At 39.5% G+C, this 18,353-nt stretch overlaps 1 protein-coding gene across 2 annotated transcripts in view; it reads right to left on the bottom strand.

Moving 5' to 3' along the window:
- igsf9bb (immunoglobulin superfamily, member 9Bb) overlaps positions 1-18,353 on the bottom strand; it is a 687,093-nt gene that overhangs the window by 55,080 nt on the left and 613,660 nt on the right. The window contains exon 12 of one of the 2 annotated variants that reach the window (XM_059957059.1): positions 7,987-8,110. In XM_059957059.1, the coding sequence (XP_059813042.1) occupies positions 7,987-8,110 (124 nt within the window). The remainder of the gene's footprint in view (positions 1-7,986; positions 8,111-18,353) is intronic. The other variant, XM_059957060.1, reaches the window with a different exon arrangement.

Genomic DNA, 18,353 nt, shown 5'->3' with positions numbered 1-18,353 from the left:
CAATAAGTCGGACTTTCCAGTAGCCACACATTTCAATTCTACTTCCCATTCCCATTCCGACATGTCAATCCATGGCCTCCTCTACTGCTGCGATGAGCCCACTCTCAGGTTTGAGGAGCAGCACCTTATATTCCGTCTGGGTAGCCTCCAACATGATGGCATGGACATTGATTTCTCGAATTTTGGGGAATGCCCCCCATCTCACCATTCCCATTTCCCCCTCTCACCTTTCTCCTTTCCTGCCCATCACCTCCCTCTGGTGCTCCTCCCCCTTTTCTTTCTTCCTTTGTCTTCTGTCCTGTCCTATCAGATTCCCCCTTCTCCAGTGCTTTATCTCTTTCCACAATCAACTTCCCAGCTCTTTGCCTCACACCTCCCCCTCTCTGTTTCACCCTTCACCTACCACCTTGTATGTCTTCCTCCCCTCCCCCCACCTTCTCATTCTGACTTTTCCCTTTCCTTTCCAGTCCTGATGAAGGGTTCTGGCCTGAAATGTCAACTGTTTACTCTTTTCCAGCATTTTTCTGGCCTGCTGAGACCCTCCAGCATTTTCTGTGTGTTTCCAAGAGTGTAATATTTACTTTTCGGAAATTGTAACAGTATAACCTATCTCCCTGGGCTCCTTCAGAGCTCCAAGCCTCTCTTTCACAACCTGCTGCTCAAGAATGTTTGAATTGAAAAAAGCAGATTTTCAAATCATCCTTACTATATACAGACTCTGTCCTTTGTACTGACCAGTGTGAAAGTCATTATGTGCCAGTCTTCTGATCAGTGGTGGCTTTGGTGATTTCTATTTTAGTTATATTAGATAAAGAGAAGATGTAGCAGGTTAGTTTAACCTTCGAGCAAATCCTCTGCCGATAAATTACTTCATTAGTTCAGGGGCACACAGAATGACAAGGATTCATTAACCGATGCCATAGCTGGTTATGCTGGAGCACGACAGCTAAAGCTTGGAGGAAGATTCCTGATAAATGAAAAAACAGCAACATTGTGTGACCTCCAAGTGATATTTAATCAGATTTTTTTCCACCAGGCTGAAATTGGTTAGAATTCCATGTCAGGCTTTACGGACCAACGCTGTTTTGTAGAAGGTGCTTATTTAATAGTACTTGATCTAATCTACAATTGTGGTGCATCTGCAGAGTTTCCAAATAACATCTTTCTCTTTCGATTTACAGCTTCCCTTCCATGTACGTAAGTGTTCTACCTCTTGCAGCCTCCTTCAGCTGTCGATTGAGAATTTCAGGGGCATCTATTAGAGTAGCTGAGGCATGTTGTTTCTGATCTAGGATGGCTGTACTTCAGTGGACAGAAATTGTGAGCTGATTGAAGCTTACAGCACAGAAGGAGAATTGGATATATATTTGAAGGTTCAGGGCTGTGAGCAAACTGCAGGGGAAAAGAACCAGTAGTACAGCCAATTGAAAGAACTACCACAGGAACAATATGCTAAATGATTTGCTGTCATTGTGTAAAATTAGTATCTACACAGGAGTGCGTCTTCACCACTGTGGTTGCATCAATCAAAGCTAAAGTTACATTCTGATCCTTTTATGACCCTAGGATGCTCCAAGGATGCATATAATGGAATTCCTGATGTGCAGTCACTATTGTTACAAAGAATGTACCCACAGATTAGCCTGTTACCCCCATTGCCACCAGTGGCATCTGACAGCGTTTGGTTGCCTATCAATTCCACATCCATGGAGAAAGGTAATCAAACTTATCCCAGTTGGGTTCAGTTAAAATTACAGTATTATTGTCACATATGGAAGCTTAGGGAAGGATTCTGCATTCTCACTTTCTCAGAATAAAGTGATGCTTGCAGGAAGCCTATAGCAGGTTTATTTCTTATGACTTTTGACATTAATTTTAGAATTAGTGAATCACAACTGCTGTGGTTGTGATTCTTTGTTCCTAGGAGACTGAATCAGCACTTGTCTGTTTTATTACTGTTCAGCAACCCTCTCCAAACATCTCCCACCTACATTGGAAGGGGGAGTTCAGTGCACCAGTACTGTGCACGTGGAGCTGAAATGTCGCAGTGGATCTTTTTCATGAACCAGGAATCATGATTTTTTCCCCCCATTATCAATATAGAGTCTGTACAGGGCTATAATGCAGAAAAGGCTGCGATGATCTGAAATGGCAGTTTGAGTGCTTAAGTTGCCTGTAGCTAGTTACATAATATACATAAGCATATATTGTGGTTATTCTAATTTGCCTGAATATTGGTTTCAGAAAGCAAAGGAAAAATAAACTGTGGACATAAATTGAATGAGGGTGAGTACAGGTTTGGGCACAGATGCCAGAAGTCTGGAGGACTTTAAGATGTGGATAGTGGCAGTGAAAGGCCATTAAGGATGCATTATGTCAATTCTAGAGGTAACCAGGCTTGGTTGAGAGTTTCAGCAGCAGATGATCTGAGGTAATACCATGTTGTGAAGCATGAAGATGTTGTTGGCCTGTATGTGGGTCCTCAGACTATTGGGAGGGAAAGGGATCTACACAGAGGCTATGGAATGGAGTTTGTGATGGGGCCTGAAGTTCCAGTCTTCTCAATACTTAGTTGCTAGAATTCTCTGTCATTCAGTGCCAGTGTCATACAAGTGGCCTGAAGACTCAGAGGTAGTTGGAAGGAAAGATGACACTGTAAAACATTCTTCCAATTACTTTCTTAAAGATACTGCAATTTTCCACCAACTTGACCCTCATTAATGTAGTGTTAATACATCAATAGTGAGGCATCCATTTTTGGCAGACTCTCGCACTCTGAGGTGGTCAGCTTCAATAGGATGTCTTGGATATAAATGTGATGGGGTGATTAAAAGCGATTAGAACTGGAGGAATGTGGGGTTGGAGAAAGGTATAGGGAGGTAATTTCCCACGAGTCTAACTTTGTCAAGTTGGCACTTACTTCCTGAATTGTCTCTAAATTAAACACAATCCTGCAAATATGCAGCAATGATGCCAACATCCATCTGAAACACCAAACTGATTCAAGATATTTTGTGGCAAATCTAACTTGTTGAAGTCAATAAACTTCATGCATACAAATATGAGTTTGATGATAACAAGGAGTTTCAGCTGTGGAGTCTCTCACTTGGCAACCCCACAGACAAGTTTAAAAAATTGCAGACATTAGAAATTGAAAATAAATACAGAAAATGCTGGAAGTACTCAGCAGGTCAGGCTGCAGCTATGGGACGAGAAACTGGGACCTGCTGACTATTTCCACCATTTTCTGTTCTTACTTTGGATTTCCTGCATCTACAGATTCTTTGGTTTTTCTTTATTTGTTGAATCCACTATCACTTCTCTCCAGGAAGAAGCTCTACTCTGCACTCTACCTGTCTCACAAGGTAAATAATATCAACCTTTAGCTGCCTCAAATGTAATATCCACCTCTTAGTGATGCTCATATAACACCCGCAACAAAGGCAGTTATAAGGCCAATACTGTGATGGAAGTAGGGGAATATTTTTATTTATTCATATTTCAGGATGACCATCACTGACCAGGCCAGCATTTACAACGCACCCCTCATTCTACTTGACCTAAGTGGCCATTTAAGAGTAAACCATATTGGTGGGCATGGAGTCACATAAAGGCCAGACTATTCAAGGATTGCAGATTTTCTTTCCTGAAGAACATTTTTTTTAAACTTTTTTTATTGCATTTTTAAATGGTTACAAAGTATAAAAAAACAATGTATATAACCCTTACCCCCTCCCCTTAACCCCTCCCCCCTAACTGCCCTATAGAAAAAAAAGAAAGAAAGAAAGAAAGAATGCCTGGTTGTTGGAAGATCTCCACATGCTCCATGGAATTCGTAATAACTTTAATATGTATATTTATTTCTTTCCCCTAATAACCAATTGTTTCATCTTCAGAGCATCTATATATTTAATCCTGTCTTTTGTAAATAAGGGCTCCAAATTTTCAGAAATGTTTCATATTTATCTCTTAAATTATAAGTATTTTTTTCTAATGGAATACAACCATAGATTTCTTTCTTCCAAGAATCTATACTTAAATGTGTATCCGATTTCCAAGTAACTGCAATAGCTTTTTTGGCTACTGCCAGTGCAATTTTTATAAATTCTTTCTGATACTTATTTAGTTTGAGTTTCGGTTTTATCCCTTCAATATCACCTTCAATATCCCTTCAATATTTATATCTTGCATGTATAACTTGATTCAAAGACAGGTAATTAAACAAGGAGTCCATAAGTCAAGACAAAAATGGGAAAGTGATTTGAATATTAAAATTGAAGAAACAAATTGGTCAAGACTATGTCTTGATAGTATGACAAATACAATAAATGTTCGGTTAAGATTAGTGCAGTATAATTTTCTACATCAATTATATATTACACCACAAAAAATAAAAAAATTAAATCCAAATTTATCGGATCAGTGTTTCCGATGTAACCAGGAAACTGGTACTTTTTTACATTCGACATGGTCTTGCTCTAAAATTCAACCTTTTTGGACAAATTTAAGACTTTTACTGGAACAAATTACAGGAACACAATTTCCTCATAATCCAATATTATTTTTACTAGGTGATACTGAAGAACATTAATGGGTTTTACAACAACTGAACAGTCTTGTGGGCATAAAAAAACCCCCCAAAACTCCAGACTATTAGTTTAAATCCAACTGCAGAAAACAGTGGCATCAGATGACTGAATTGTTGGGTCTGTAAGCTTTATGTCCTCACTTGACCTGAGTGTCATAATGTGACTTTGCCCTGATCTGTAAATGAAGATACTACACTATCTGATTAAAATTATGGTAATGATAAGACTGACATATGTAAAGTTCTGGTATGTCAGATGGACTGGCATTAATTTTCCAATAGTATGTATGTTGATTGCTTGGCTGTGTCGGCACACTGTGCTCCAGTCGTCTTTGACTGACATGTCTCAGTGCTGTTGATATAACGTCCCAATATATTGACTCAGCAACGAAGAATCTTAGCTGTTAAAAAATGTCTATTTTTCCAAATGATGATTTAAAAAAAAACTCATTGAATCTTTTGATCTCTGGGGATTGTTAACACTTCAGAATTTATACACTGGCCTCAAGTTTACAGTAGTCTCCATTCACATTTGCACAAAATCCATTTTTAATCTTTAAAGTAGTGTCAAGCATAGTCTTCAACCCCCAGTCCAACCTGGTGAATTAAAAGCCTTGAAACGTATCAGTGACATTTTTTTCAGAATTACAATTTTCCTAAGCATATTTTGTAAAGAACTAAGTGCATCACAGAATTTGCTTACACCAGTTTAAAGCAGCATTAGTGTCCTTCCAAATGTATTGCTATTATGAACAGCCAATATTGGGTGGGTAAATTCACAGTTAAGAGCATCTTTTTTCACACTTCTGATCTTAGGAGGCAGCTCTTAAAGACTCAGACAACAACCAACTCATTACAAGTTGGGATATACTGGCAATGAGTATGCACATGCTACAATGATGTGGGGGTGAGCAGGGGTAGGGTCCTCAGGAGAACAGGGGAACCTGCACAGGCTTCTGAAGAACAATGCACATAAGAAACGGCCTAGCTCTTCAAAGTGCATGTCTGACAGGTGGCTGCCATAGAGGCGTCCACGTGGATCTATGTTCACTGTGAATTCCTGGATTTGTCTGAACATGGTGCTTTGGACCTTTGTAGGGGAGCAAACCACACATATGTGAAAAACATAATGTTCCTTGCTTTACTTGTAAAACTATTCTTACATCTGCAATGCAGCAGTGAGCAGCAAGTGACTTGCTTTAGCAAGGACCACCTGCAACAATCCCGAGGCTAGATTTCTGAGAATGACAATGCCCTTGACTTTGGCTTTGAGAGCAGTGCAGCCACTCGTGTTTGGTCGTTACTGCATGGCAGACTCAAGATTAGAATTATGGACTTCCCCATCAGGTGCAGAGTTAATGCCTCTCCAATCTGCTCCAATCTCAACTTCAGAAATCAACTACTTACATTTCAGTCAAGTCACATGTCAGGCAACCTTTCAGGAAGAGATTGCCAATCAAGTGATGGTTCAGCATCATTTCACATAGGATGTCAGAAGCCAACAGATGAAATAAATACTCATCTTGCAGTCTGGGACCCTTGAACTAAACCTGAGAGGACAAAATCATCTATCTTCCATCTGGTCTCTGAGCCATCCATCCTAAATCAGTACCCTCTTGTGGTATGTAACACACTGGGATGAACTTCCCTGCTTATCCATTTTGGCAGAAGCATTACAGAAACCAGGGAAAAAAACAGCACCGGTGCAGTTAATGACAAGAATGTAAAAATCCTGTGCATGTGAAATTGAATTAATGAACATATGAAATTGACAAGGCAGTGCATTAAGGCAGCCACACACTATCTATAATTTGTCAGTATAGCAAATTACATTGAGATTTCTTTCTTTGGGGAGATGGAGAACAAGTAGGTATTTTATATTCTGTTTACACGTCTTTAATTAGTACCTTGTAATTGTCTGAATATTCAGTAGACTTCTTGAATCGTCAGCTAAATGACTGCCTCCACTCTCTTTGTAGATTTCATTATACATTACAGTGAGAATGATTGTGTGAAACACAACCCTACACCCAGGCCACACTCTTTTCTCGCTGCTGCCATCAGGTAGCAGGTACAAGAGCCTCAGGACTCGCACCACCAGGTTCAAGAACAGTTACTACCCCTCAACCATCAGGCTCTCGAACAAAAGGTGCTAACTACACTCATTGATTGAGATATTCCCACAACCACTGATCTCACTTAAAGGACTTGTTTAAGGCTCTCATTATTTATTGCTATTTATTTATATTTGCATTTGTACAGTTTGTTGTCTTCTATGCTCTTGCTCTTTCATTGATCGTGTTTACAATTACTATTCTATAGATTTGCTGACTATGCCCACAGAAAAAAATCTCAGGGTTGTATGTGGTGACATATATGTACTTGGATCATAACTTTTACTTTGAACTTTGAAATAAGCCCATGTTAAAGTTAACAATTGAATCATTGATATGAAATGTTAACCTGGACCTCCATTTGCCACTGAGACATTAACCTGATTTTTTCCAGTATTTTCTGTTATTTAATATCTGGCTAGATTGATGGTTTCCATTTTGCTATTGCATAGATGGACCCAGTGTCGGTCTGAACAGAGCACTTAGGATCAAAGAGTACAACTAGTGTTAGATTAATAACAACACTGCATGCGATGCAGAACACCACAAACAATTGATAGCATTATAAAATTGTGCCCTAAAGGCTGGCAGTCGATGACCTCTGTCTGACACCATCTAACATAAATAGCTCCTAGGCAAATCTACAGTACTAATTTGGCATTCTATGACTCCAAATATTTAATGTATTGAATATATAATTGGTATCTCTAGCCAGTGACAGTAACAATACAGCCCCCACTTTAATTAATGAGTAAATCGCTTGTTCCATCTGAATGTTGACTTTTTGTCTCATTCAGCTGTGCTCTGCCAAGACAATGGAATGACTATAATCAGAGGATGCACCTAACATGTTTCACAGTGCGCTGTTTGTACTGGATCAAAGGATTAGGAAACTGTATCAAGGCATTAGTAATTTACCTCTAAGATCGTGGTTTGAATCTAGTTGAGACAATGGGCATAAAAGCTACTGATTGGAGGTCGCAATAAGTCTGGATAGTTTCATAGTTACATGGGTTAAGAAGCTGCACTCTACTGCAAGCATAGCAGGACAGCTCGACCAGAAAGGAATGATAAAGGACAAATGGAATATCAAGGCAGTTAGTAAGCCCAAAAACTATTGAGCCAGCACAGCCTGTTTGAAATCAAGCCTGCAGCTATGCAACTGCCAAGCAATAACGACAAAGAGCAAATCATTATAGGAAGCCTAATGCATAAAGAACATTTGTTGTAAGCGAAGAACTGAGAAAGAAAAGGTGGAAAGCAAAGCATGCTGGGATGACTCACACAGGGCCATACCAGACTGTGAATGTCTGCTCATATCCACCATCATAACCTGGGTCCCACGAGGCATTAGCAGAGGTCATTGCGGCTGTGACTCGAACATTGGTTGGAGCATGTGGACTTGTGCCTGCAAAGAAGAAAAGTGAAAACTTAGATCCTATGGAGTCAGCATCTACAAAACCCCCTTATCATGATAACATGATTCCATTGTGATCTTCCATTAGGTCCTTGTGCAGTTGTACAGGCCCTGGTGAGACCACACCTAGAGAATTGTGTGCAGTTTTGGTCTCCAAATTTGAGGAAGGACATTCTTGCTATTGAGGGAGTGCAGCATAGGTTCACGAGGTTAATTCCTGGGATGGCGGGACGGTCATATGTTGAAAGATTGGAGCAACTAGGCTTGTATACACTGGAATTTAGAAGGATGAGAGGGGATCTGATTGAAACTATAAGATTATTAAGGGATTGGATATGCTAGAGGCAGGAAACATATTCCCAATGTTGGGGGAGTCCAGAACCAGAGGCCACAGTTTAAGAATAAGGGGTAGGCCACTTAGAATGGAGTTGAGGAAAAACTTTTTCATCCAGAGGATCTGTGGAATGCTCTTCCTCAGAAGGCAGTGGAGGCCAATTCTCTGGATGCTTTCAAGAGAGAGTTAGATAGAGCTCTTAAAGACAGTGGAGTCAAGGGATATGGGGAGAAGGCAGGAACGGGGTGATGATTGTGTATGATCAGCCATGATCACAGTGAATGATGGTGCTGGCTTGAAGGGCTGAATGGCCTACTCCTGTACCTATTGTCTATTGATTTTTTTGATTTCAAAATCCCTCAGTCACAAACCCAACATGTGCATTCCCTCAAATAACTAGAAAGCAAAATAAAATTAGATGTAAGAGAAGGTTCAGTAAAATGGTGACTGACAGAATAAGCCTTTGAATCAGACACTACCCATAAGGCTGTGCTCTGCCAAGGCAAATGACATCACATGGTACCACTATAACTAGAGAATGCATCCAAGATCTTTCACAGGTGGTATTACATTTTTAAACTAGATTATCAAGCAGTAACTGTGTATAAAAGGACAGTTAAATTATTTTAGGTTCTGAAGATACCAGGTTCTGAAGATAAATACTTCCAAACTGGAGAGAAATTACTGATGAAATGCACAAGATTTGGAATAAGCTTGTTGGCTGTAATGTTTTTTTTCCAAGGCATTGTAAGCGAATATTGCTTAGCACTGCTTTACCAAGTCCTAAACCCCATTCACTGTTACCATTAACAGTATTTCATGATCAGAGATGCTCAATAAACTGTTAATCAAAGTATTCCAGAATAAATAGAAGCTATGGATAATTTCAACAGACTAATGTTGGAAGAAATCAACTGCTGGTAACAAGACCTGCATAATTTTGAGGTAATAGGGACTCAAAGGGACCAACCCCTTTAACACTTTGGCAACAACTGCTGGTCAGACTTTCATTTTCTGTGGTGAGTGACTAATCAATCCTCGATTCTCCAAAGCCTTTTGATCATCTAAAAGGCAAAGAGTCAGGAATATGATGGAATACCCTACATTTGTTTGGAAGTGTGTAGCTCCAGTAGCAGTGAAGAAGATTAACAATATCTAGACAAAGCAGCCCGCTGGACTGGTAATCAGTCAACCTTCTGAAACAATCATTCTCTCAGACACCACTATCACAATGTGACTAAAATGTGCAGTTACTTAATCAGGCTATTCCAAGAGAAAACCTGCATTCTATACCACCAATCAAGAAGATACGTTGGATTATCATCACACACCATTCAAGTCATGCATCATATATTTGGAAATATAGACTTCAGTGTACCTTTATAGTGGCTGGGTGTAGTTCCTGGCCAGCTCCTACCAGTAAGATTGCAGCAGTTCATGAAGGTTTCACCTTCCTTCAAGTAATCAAGGAAGAGCAATGCTTCATGACAAAAATGAGTTAAAATCTAATTGCTCCTCAAATTTGCTCTGCCTTTTAATAAAACCCTGGCTAATTTTCCATTTCATCTACTTCCATCCATCACCATATCCAAAGAAGATAAGTACAGACATGCTCTATGTATTATCAAGACCATGGCTGGTCTACCTCATTTCCATTTTCCTGCACTATCTCCATTTCTGAAATCTATGGATCCCTTGCTTTGAATTAAGTCAGTGACTATGTAGCCAAAGTCATTGATGTACAAAATTCTCTCCAGCCTTTGAATGCAAATAAAATCTCATCACCTCATTTCTGTGAGGTGTGCAGTTTGGTTGGAGAGGCATATAGAATAGAGGATCTTGTTCTAAAAGGGGTAAGGAGAAGAGGCACATAGGTTAATGTGTGCATAAACCATTGAAAGTGATTGGATGGGTTGAGGAAAAGGTTAATGAGGCTTATGCAGTTCTGAGATTATCAATGCACGTTTGGTGTGTAACAGCAGCAAAGTCTTGCTGAATCTTTACTAAAGACTTGCCCAGCCTCAGCTGGAATACTACATTGATTCCTGTTCCCTCATTATAGGAAAGATGTGAAGATATTAGAGAGGGCTCAGAAAAGATCTCCAAGTATGGTTTCTGAGATGAAGGACTATAGTTACAAAGGGGGAAAATTTGGGAACTGCTCTGGTAGAGTGCTGGTAAGACATAATGGGCCAAATCACCTCTCAGTGTCACTATTCTAGTATTCTACAAGCAGCTTCTTATTCTGGAAATGTGATGTCTGGTTTCTAGACTCATTTCAATTTACAGCTATAAGTTTTCACTCAGTCTCAAGTATGTTTGGTAGAACATTCCAGAGTAGAAAATCTGTGGGACATAAAAGCTTTTGTTTGGAAATACCTTATTTAACTACTATGTCCCAAACACTTTCTACCCTAGCCCAACTCTACACACTCTGTCTCAGGAAATTGGATTCTCAACAGTTATTCTGTAATTCCTCAAAGGAACTTGATGTTTCACTGATATCACTTCTCAATCTTCTGAATGTTGGTCCAATTGCTGCTTATAGTTCAACTACCTCATCCCAGCATCTAACCAATTGTACTCATTTGTAGCAGTACTCCACCTACAAATGGGAGGCACATGCGGTTTTCACTCAGATTGATCTACCATGGAGGCTCTTCAGGCAATTGCATCTCCACTGCCCAACATACATTCGTTTTACTCTCATCCTACACTAATTTCATTTTATTCTTCTCAGATTCCCTCTGCTGCCTGTAAGGAGTTTACATGTTCACCTGTGGGTTTCCTCTGGGTGCTCTGGTTTCCTCCCACAGTCCAAAGATGTACCAGTTGGTAGGTTAATCGGTCATTGTAAATTGTCCTGTGATTAGGCTAGGGTTAAATTGGGGGATTGCTGGGAGCTGTGGCTCTAAGGGCCAGAAAGGGCCTAATTTGCACTGTATCTCAATAAATAAATAAATTTCCATCAACAGTCCGCAGATTTTACTGTCTGTCTATGCACCAGGGACTACATACAGTACGCAATTAACTGCTAACCCAAACGTCTTTGGCATGTGGAAGGAAACCGGATGACCGAAAGGAAACTCTTATGCTCGCAGGGAGAATATGCAAACTTCACTTGAACAGCATTGAACGCAGGTCACTGATGCTGTCAGGCAGCACCTCTGCAAGCACTGTTTGCTTTTGGTGTCTGGATTTCACAGCATTGAAATGCTATGAGCTCTGCATCAGAGTGCTTTGAGTGGCCGTGATTAAATCATGCGGTTGCAGCCCAGTGATGTGTCTTAGCAACCACATGGCTTGAAGGAACTTTGGTATTAAATCAGCTTGACAAATGTGGTAAATCTATATGATGAGCCTGAACCACACCGGTACTGAGCACTCCCAAGCCAATTAACATCCCTCGATCAGGACTGGAACTCTGTAGCTTCAACCTTGATCTTTGTTTGTATTGTCAGTTTAATTTATTTCTGTTCAGTTAATAAAACACATCTTCTGATCATGTGGAATTTAAAGATATTCATGTTACTCAAAAGCAATTTCTGCAAATTTGGAGGCTTTAGTAATAAACTAGCTAAAAGCAATAGTAAAATATAACAGGTCGTCACATTTTTCATAGATTAACAAGGTGCCCATGGATTCAGGCATGGCTTCACAATCTTGTTGAGTTTATAGCTCTCTTTGTTTTCCGGAACATATAAGTCAGAAAAGGCAGTTAACACAATTTTATTAATACCACACTGCTATCTCTGCAGCAGCTATTCCTGATGCAGTGTGAATCTACATCATTTAAAACAAGCAAACACTTCCTCTTTACCTGTTGTTTTTTCCTCATTTGGTACTTCATGCAAATGGCCAAATACCTCTTACTCCTCTAATGCAGAATTCTCCCTGGCTCCCATTAGCTCCCAAAATTATTCAAACTTCACATTTTCTGAAAACCTTTCAGAGCCTCTGTAGCATCCTTCAGCCTTCCATCAGCTCCCATACTCCAAAACTGATTACTTGCTGCTTCTGACCACACCTTACTCCTCCAGTAATGATATAAGTTTTCCTCTATGTCCTTCTGAAGTTGACTTGGTAAGGTTATTCTTTTTTTCTCCTCTCCTGCCTTTCTCTATAGTCTGCTGTTCCTCAGTTGCCTGTTTCTAGGTTTCACATTGCTTTGGAGTTAAGACTATAAGACATTGGAGCAGAATTAGGCCATTTGGCCCATCGAGTCTGCTCTGCCATTTGATCATGGCTGATCCATTTCCCTCTCAACTCCATTCTCCTGACTTCTCCCTGCAACCTTTCACGCACTGACTTACCAATAATCTATCAACCTCCGCTTTAAATACACCCAATGACCTGGCCTCCACAGCTGTCTGTGGCAATGAGTTCCACAGATTCACCACTCTCTGGCTAAAGATAGTCTTCCTCATATCCATTCCAAATGGATATCCCTCTATTCTGAAGCTTTTCCCATCTGGTCCTAGACTTCCCCGATATAGGCAACATCCTCTCCACACCCACTCTATCGAGGCCTTGTTGAGGGGCTAGGTGTGGGCATAGTGTGGAGATGCAATATAACCAGACCATCCATTAACAAGCCTGCAACCCCAACATGGTACATAAGAACATAAAAAATAGGAGAACGAGTTGGTCATTTAAATCCGCATGTCTGTCCTATCACTGAAAAGACTAAAGCTAATATTCCATCTCAGAAGCATCTGCAACCAGAATCGGAATCACGCTTATCATCACTGCTTTATATGATGCAAAATTTATTATTTTGCGGCTGCAGTACGGAGCAAGGTATAAGATTAGCAGATATGACCAAATAAATGAACAGTGCAAAGTAAAGGAATAATGAGGCAGTGTGTTCATGGGTCATTCAGAATTCTGATAGTGGAGGGGAGGAAGCTGTTTCCAAATCATTAGCAACGGGTTTTCAAGCTTCCATATTTCACTACCGATGAGGGCATTTCCCAGATGGTGAGGTATCTTGGTGATCGATGCCACTTTTTTGAGGCACTGCCTCTTGAAGACACCCTCGATGGTAGGGAGGGTTGTGCCTGTGATGGTGCTGGCTGAGTCTACAACCCTCTGCAACCACTTGTGGTCCTGTGAACTGGAGGATCCATACCATACCACTGTACATCTACCGACATTTGCAAGAATCTTTGGCGCCACATCACATTTCCTCAGACTCCTAACGAAGTAGAGCCCCTGGTGTGCCTTCTTCATGATTGCATCAATGTGTTGGACCCAGAATGATCCTCCAATGTCCAGAGATTATCAATCAATATTTTGGGTGCATTCCAGGTAGAGATTTCCAAAGAGTTACTACACCTTCTGAGAGAAGAAATATCTCCTAACCAATTACTTCATCATTCTTTGCTGACTTCTAAAATTCTTCCAATCCTCAGGTTTAGTGTTATTTTTCTGGCAACTTCGTAAACATTTTCCTTAGACTTATATTTTCTATAACTTACTTGTTAGAATTCTATGCCAAAAAGCAGTCCTTCTTCCCAAGTCATTGTTTTTTAAATGCTAGACATTGCCTGCCACTGACATATCCTTTAATGCAGTTTTATCAACTATCCAGCCAATCTTCATAGTTTACTTACAATAGTTTGGATTGAAAATTTTAGTTTCATGAGGGAATTTTATGTAAAATGCAATCATATTTTGATCATACTTTCTAAGGGGACACCTTTCAACAAGATTAGTAATCACCTGTTTCTCTTTGCAAAATACTGGATTAAAATAACCTATTCCCTGGCTAGTTTTTCCAGCACACTTGGCTGGTGGATAACATTTAAAGGCCAGTTCACTTCTTCTTCCTGAGGTAGTTTTCAGACTGTTTTTCTCCTTCTAATCATTACTCTAGGAGCGGGAACTTGCTGTCATCTGCTTGTTAGTGTCAGGTAACACAAGGAGAGGAGAAATGCCCAGGATGAATTGCAATTTGTTTCTCATCCACCAATATTTTTTAAAGGATCTTATCAGACAAAAGTTATGTGAGAAACTGAGAGTTTCAGACCATTTGTTTGTACCTACTGTAATCCATGATACACGTTTTCACTGAGGATTTGGCTGACAAAATGTAATAACTGTACTCCATTCACTATTGTGGTTTAATTCTGTACCTGCAATAGAAACTTGGCAATTGTGTACATTAAATATTACAATGATTAGGCTCTGTATTTTCATGTTAATTGCAATGCTAAAGCGAGCCTTCTTTCCACATAACCTTACTGCACAAGGTAATGAGATTAATCTGCTAGCCTGATCAAGCTGAATTCCCAAGGACATTTGCAGTAAGCAATGTCGTTTACATGTAATCAGCACAATTCAAACTGATTTATTTTTATATTACATGAAAGGGGCTGCACAATTATCACAAATTCATGAAACTAAAGCCACAGGTGGAACGGAAACACTAATATGGCGTTTGAATCGCCAACTGAGCTTGGCAAGGAAAGAAGTCGGTGAGGCTGTAACACTAACAAGGCCATCCGTTGGTCCTTGGATCATGATGCTACTGCACAACACGTGATGTCACACCATGGGAAGAAAGGTGTGCAATAATAACTTATCCATCAACTAATTATGAATGGGAATGATTGAATAGAAAGATGAAAAGAACATTACTCTAGCTGGTGCGCCACAAAGCTGAGATGAAGCTTCTTGTAATACAAAGTTCAAAATATGTATATGTCATCATATACTACTCTGAGATTCATTTTCTTGCAAGCATTCAGAGTAGAACAAAGAAATACAATGGAATCAATGAGAGACTAACCACTAGGTCTGACAAACAACAAATGTGCAAAAAAAAGACAAGCTGTGCAAAGCCAAAAGTATACAAATAATAATAAATAAACAGTAAATAAATAACGCTGGCAACATGAGATGTAGAGTCCTTGAAAGTGAGTCAAGGAACAGAGTGAAAATACATTTCATCAAAGGTGAAAATGGAGTCATTAATTGTGATAATGAAATGATCACATTTGTGATCAACCAAAATGATTTTCGTAAGTTTGGAAAACAATTAAAAAGGGACACAAGAAAATACAGTCAGAGTTAAGCTGCAAAGATCTGCTATTTCAATTCACCTGCTTCCAAACTGGAAGTGATGTAAAACAACTTCCTTTACAGGGTCTATTGGCACACAACTGACAAATTTGCCTTTAATTTACGGAGCTAACACCAGACATAAATGAAGAAATACTCACTGTAGTGACTGAGCTTTGAGTAAGATTCCTAACCAAAGGTTTGAAGGACGTGAAAGTGGGCAGATAATGTCTAGCATTTAAAAAAGTGACTTTGGGAGAATGAATGAAATATATATTCTTTGATGGTGTAGAACCAAATCCAGTAAAGTGATGCAATTAAGGATTATTGTTGCATCTATACTGTTCAGTCCAAACTAAAATGCTCATGCCTAGGGATATTGGCTTGCAACTGGGTAGTCGTCTTGCTTTAAATACAAAATGCTGCTGATGATATGATTATGGATCTGTGTGAAAATTAATTAGGCAAACATACCCACCAATGCAAAAAAAGCAATCTCAATAACATTCTAAATCACTCTACGCTCTAACTCCAAAGGAGCAAGAAGAAAATACAATTCATAATGAGCAGAAACCCTAATCTAAATTCTAGTAACTACCTGAAAAAATGGTGACAGAATATAACCTTGACAAATGAGAGGAAGTGTGCAGACAGCATTCAGTCAAGTGTGAAATTAAACTGAGAGTCTTTGCCATAGAAGTCACTCTTCTCGTAAAAATCCTCACAGATAATGATTGGTCCGAATTGAAAACACTCTTTGACATGGGACAGGCTGTTATCGGGAGGTAACCGAGCACTTCCCTGGCTATCATCACCGTTTCAGCTTACTGCAAATATCTACTTTCATTTCAGCATAAACAGGAAATGAGAACAGAAACTTTATTATTTAAAAATTCAGTAATGATAAATCAAGTGTTAACACAAATACTTCAACAGAGATGAAGAATCCTATGCTCAGGCAACTCTGACACAGCTAGATCAAGGAGAGCGTGAAGGACTCTTACTCCACTATGACTGACATACTTCAGTGCTTCTAATTCAAAGACATTGCAGGCTGTCTCTACATGGGATCTGGAATTATTTTCTTGCAAAATTATTCCCCCCCCCCGTAAAGATGTTCTTTTAGCAGCAACATCAACCAACATTCATAACACGATGAGGATGATTTCCTCTGTGATATGTGCAACAAAATTGTAAACCTGCTTGTGAGAAAAGTTTTATTGCACACAGCATGGAAATTAAATCTTCCCTCCCATGTTGGCTCTGGTGAAGGAACAGCTTTCGAAGCAGCAGATCTTATTAAGTGTGCTAATTTAAAAATAACGTAAAAACACAGATTTAAAATGGGAACATTGATCTTCAACTGAATAAAATTATGGTTGGGTTTAACTTTTAGATGACAAGTGAAAGGCCGATTTATATTAATAAAGAACAGTGGATTCTTAAATTGAAATGCTTACAGTTGGATTTCATTACAGCAGCCTTTCAGAACTAGAGAAATCGAGACATAGCAAGATTTAATTTCTTCATGGCTATTTTTAGTTATTTTGAGCACATTGGTTAATATATATGTCATTTGCCACATGCAATAATTACTATGCTAAATTAATGCAGATGGGAATTTAATGCAAACAAATTAACAAATAAAAAATACACAGAGGAAATGAAACCCTTTCACCGATAAGCTCCACATTGGTTATCTTGATGCTTTTGATTATACAAAAAATACTAATTCAATGTCATACAGATTTCCTTCATTTAAGATACCTTTGGAATTAACACTTGTGTTAATCTGCTCCTGGTAGCAAAGCATTGATGAGGTACTATTTCATGGAATGACTACAGGAGGCCACTTGGCCCATTTTAATTGTGCTGTATCTTTTAAGCAGGGGACAAATTAGACCAACCTCCATGATTTTTCTCCACAGTCTTGTAAATAATTCTTGTAAAAAAGGAGATATGTTCATAATAACGTTGGAACATTGAATTGCTGGTTTCCGCACTTCTTGTTGTGGGAGCGACCCTCTCTCTCCCTCGCTGAGATAATGAAGTACTGGTGTGTGGACTGTAGTTTAGATGGTCTCTGGGTCAATGACTCTTTGGGGCTTCTCCTTGGTGCAAGTTGGTGGCGGGGGGGGGGGGGAGGTCAGTGTGTCTGCTGACACTTGTGGGGGGTCGGGGGAAAACATTGATGCTTTTGCTGCTGCTGCTTGTCCAATGGGGGCTTTGGGGCTTCAATGTTTCTATGTATTATTCATTCTATGGGGTTTCTTGATTCGAGGATGTCTGTGAAGAGTACGCATTTCAAGTTGTATACTGTATACATTCTCTGATATTAAATGAACCATTGAACCTTTTCTGATGATGCTGGAAATCCAAGTAACACACACAAAATGCTGGAGGAACTCAGCGGGCTGGGCAGCATCTGCGGAAAAGAGTACACAGTAGACATTTCAGGCCGAGACCCAAGACTGTTTGCTGGGTTCCTCCAGCAGTTTGATTGTGTCGCTTTGAATCTTTTGAACCCTAGACATCCAAGTTTTTTTTTCCCTGAAAGTTGCATTTTTGACCCACCTGAACTTCACTTACCTATCAGCTCCAAACTCCAGGGTTCCAGATTTCAGCTATGACATAATACATCCTGGTGCTTTCACCTGAACAGATGGTACAGAGCAGCATCTGGACTGAAACTGTAGCTGAATTCTGAACAGCAGTCAAACCTGAATTGTCTCACAAAACAAATGTATCTTTTTATGCCTGTTCCTTTTGTGGGTAAATCAAAAGCAAAGTGACTCTTCTTTAAGGTGCTTTTACCCATTTGAAGCAGAAGTCCCA

Source organism: Hypanus sabinus, chromosome X2, assembly GCF_030144855.1.
Source record: "Hypanus sabinus isolate sHypSab1 chromosome X2, sHypSab1.hap1, whole genome shotgun sequence".
Classification (NCBI taxonomy): domain Eukaryota; kingdom Metazoa; phylum Chordata; class Chondrichthyes; order Myliobatiformes; family Dasyatidae; genus Hypanus; species Hypanus sabinus.
This window is presented reverse-complemented; position numbering and strand designations above follow the sequence as displayed.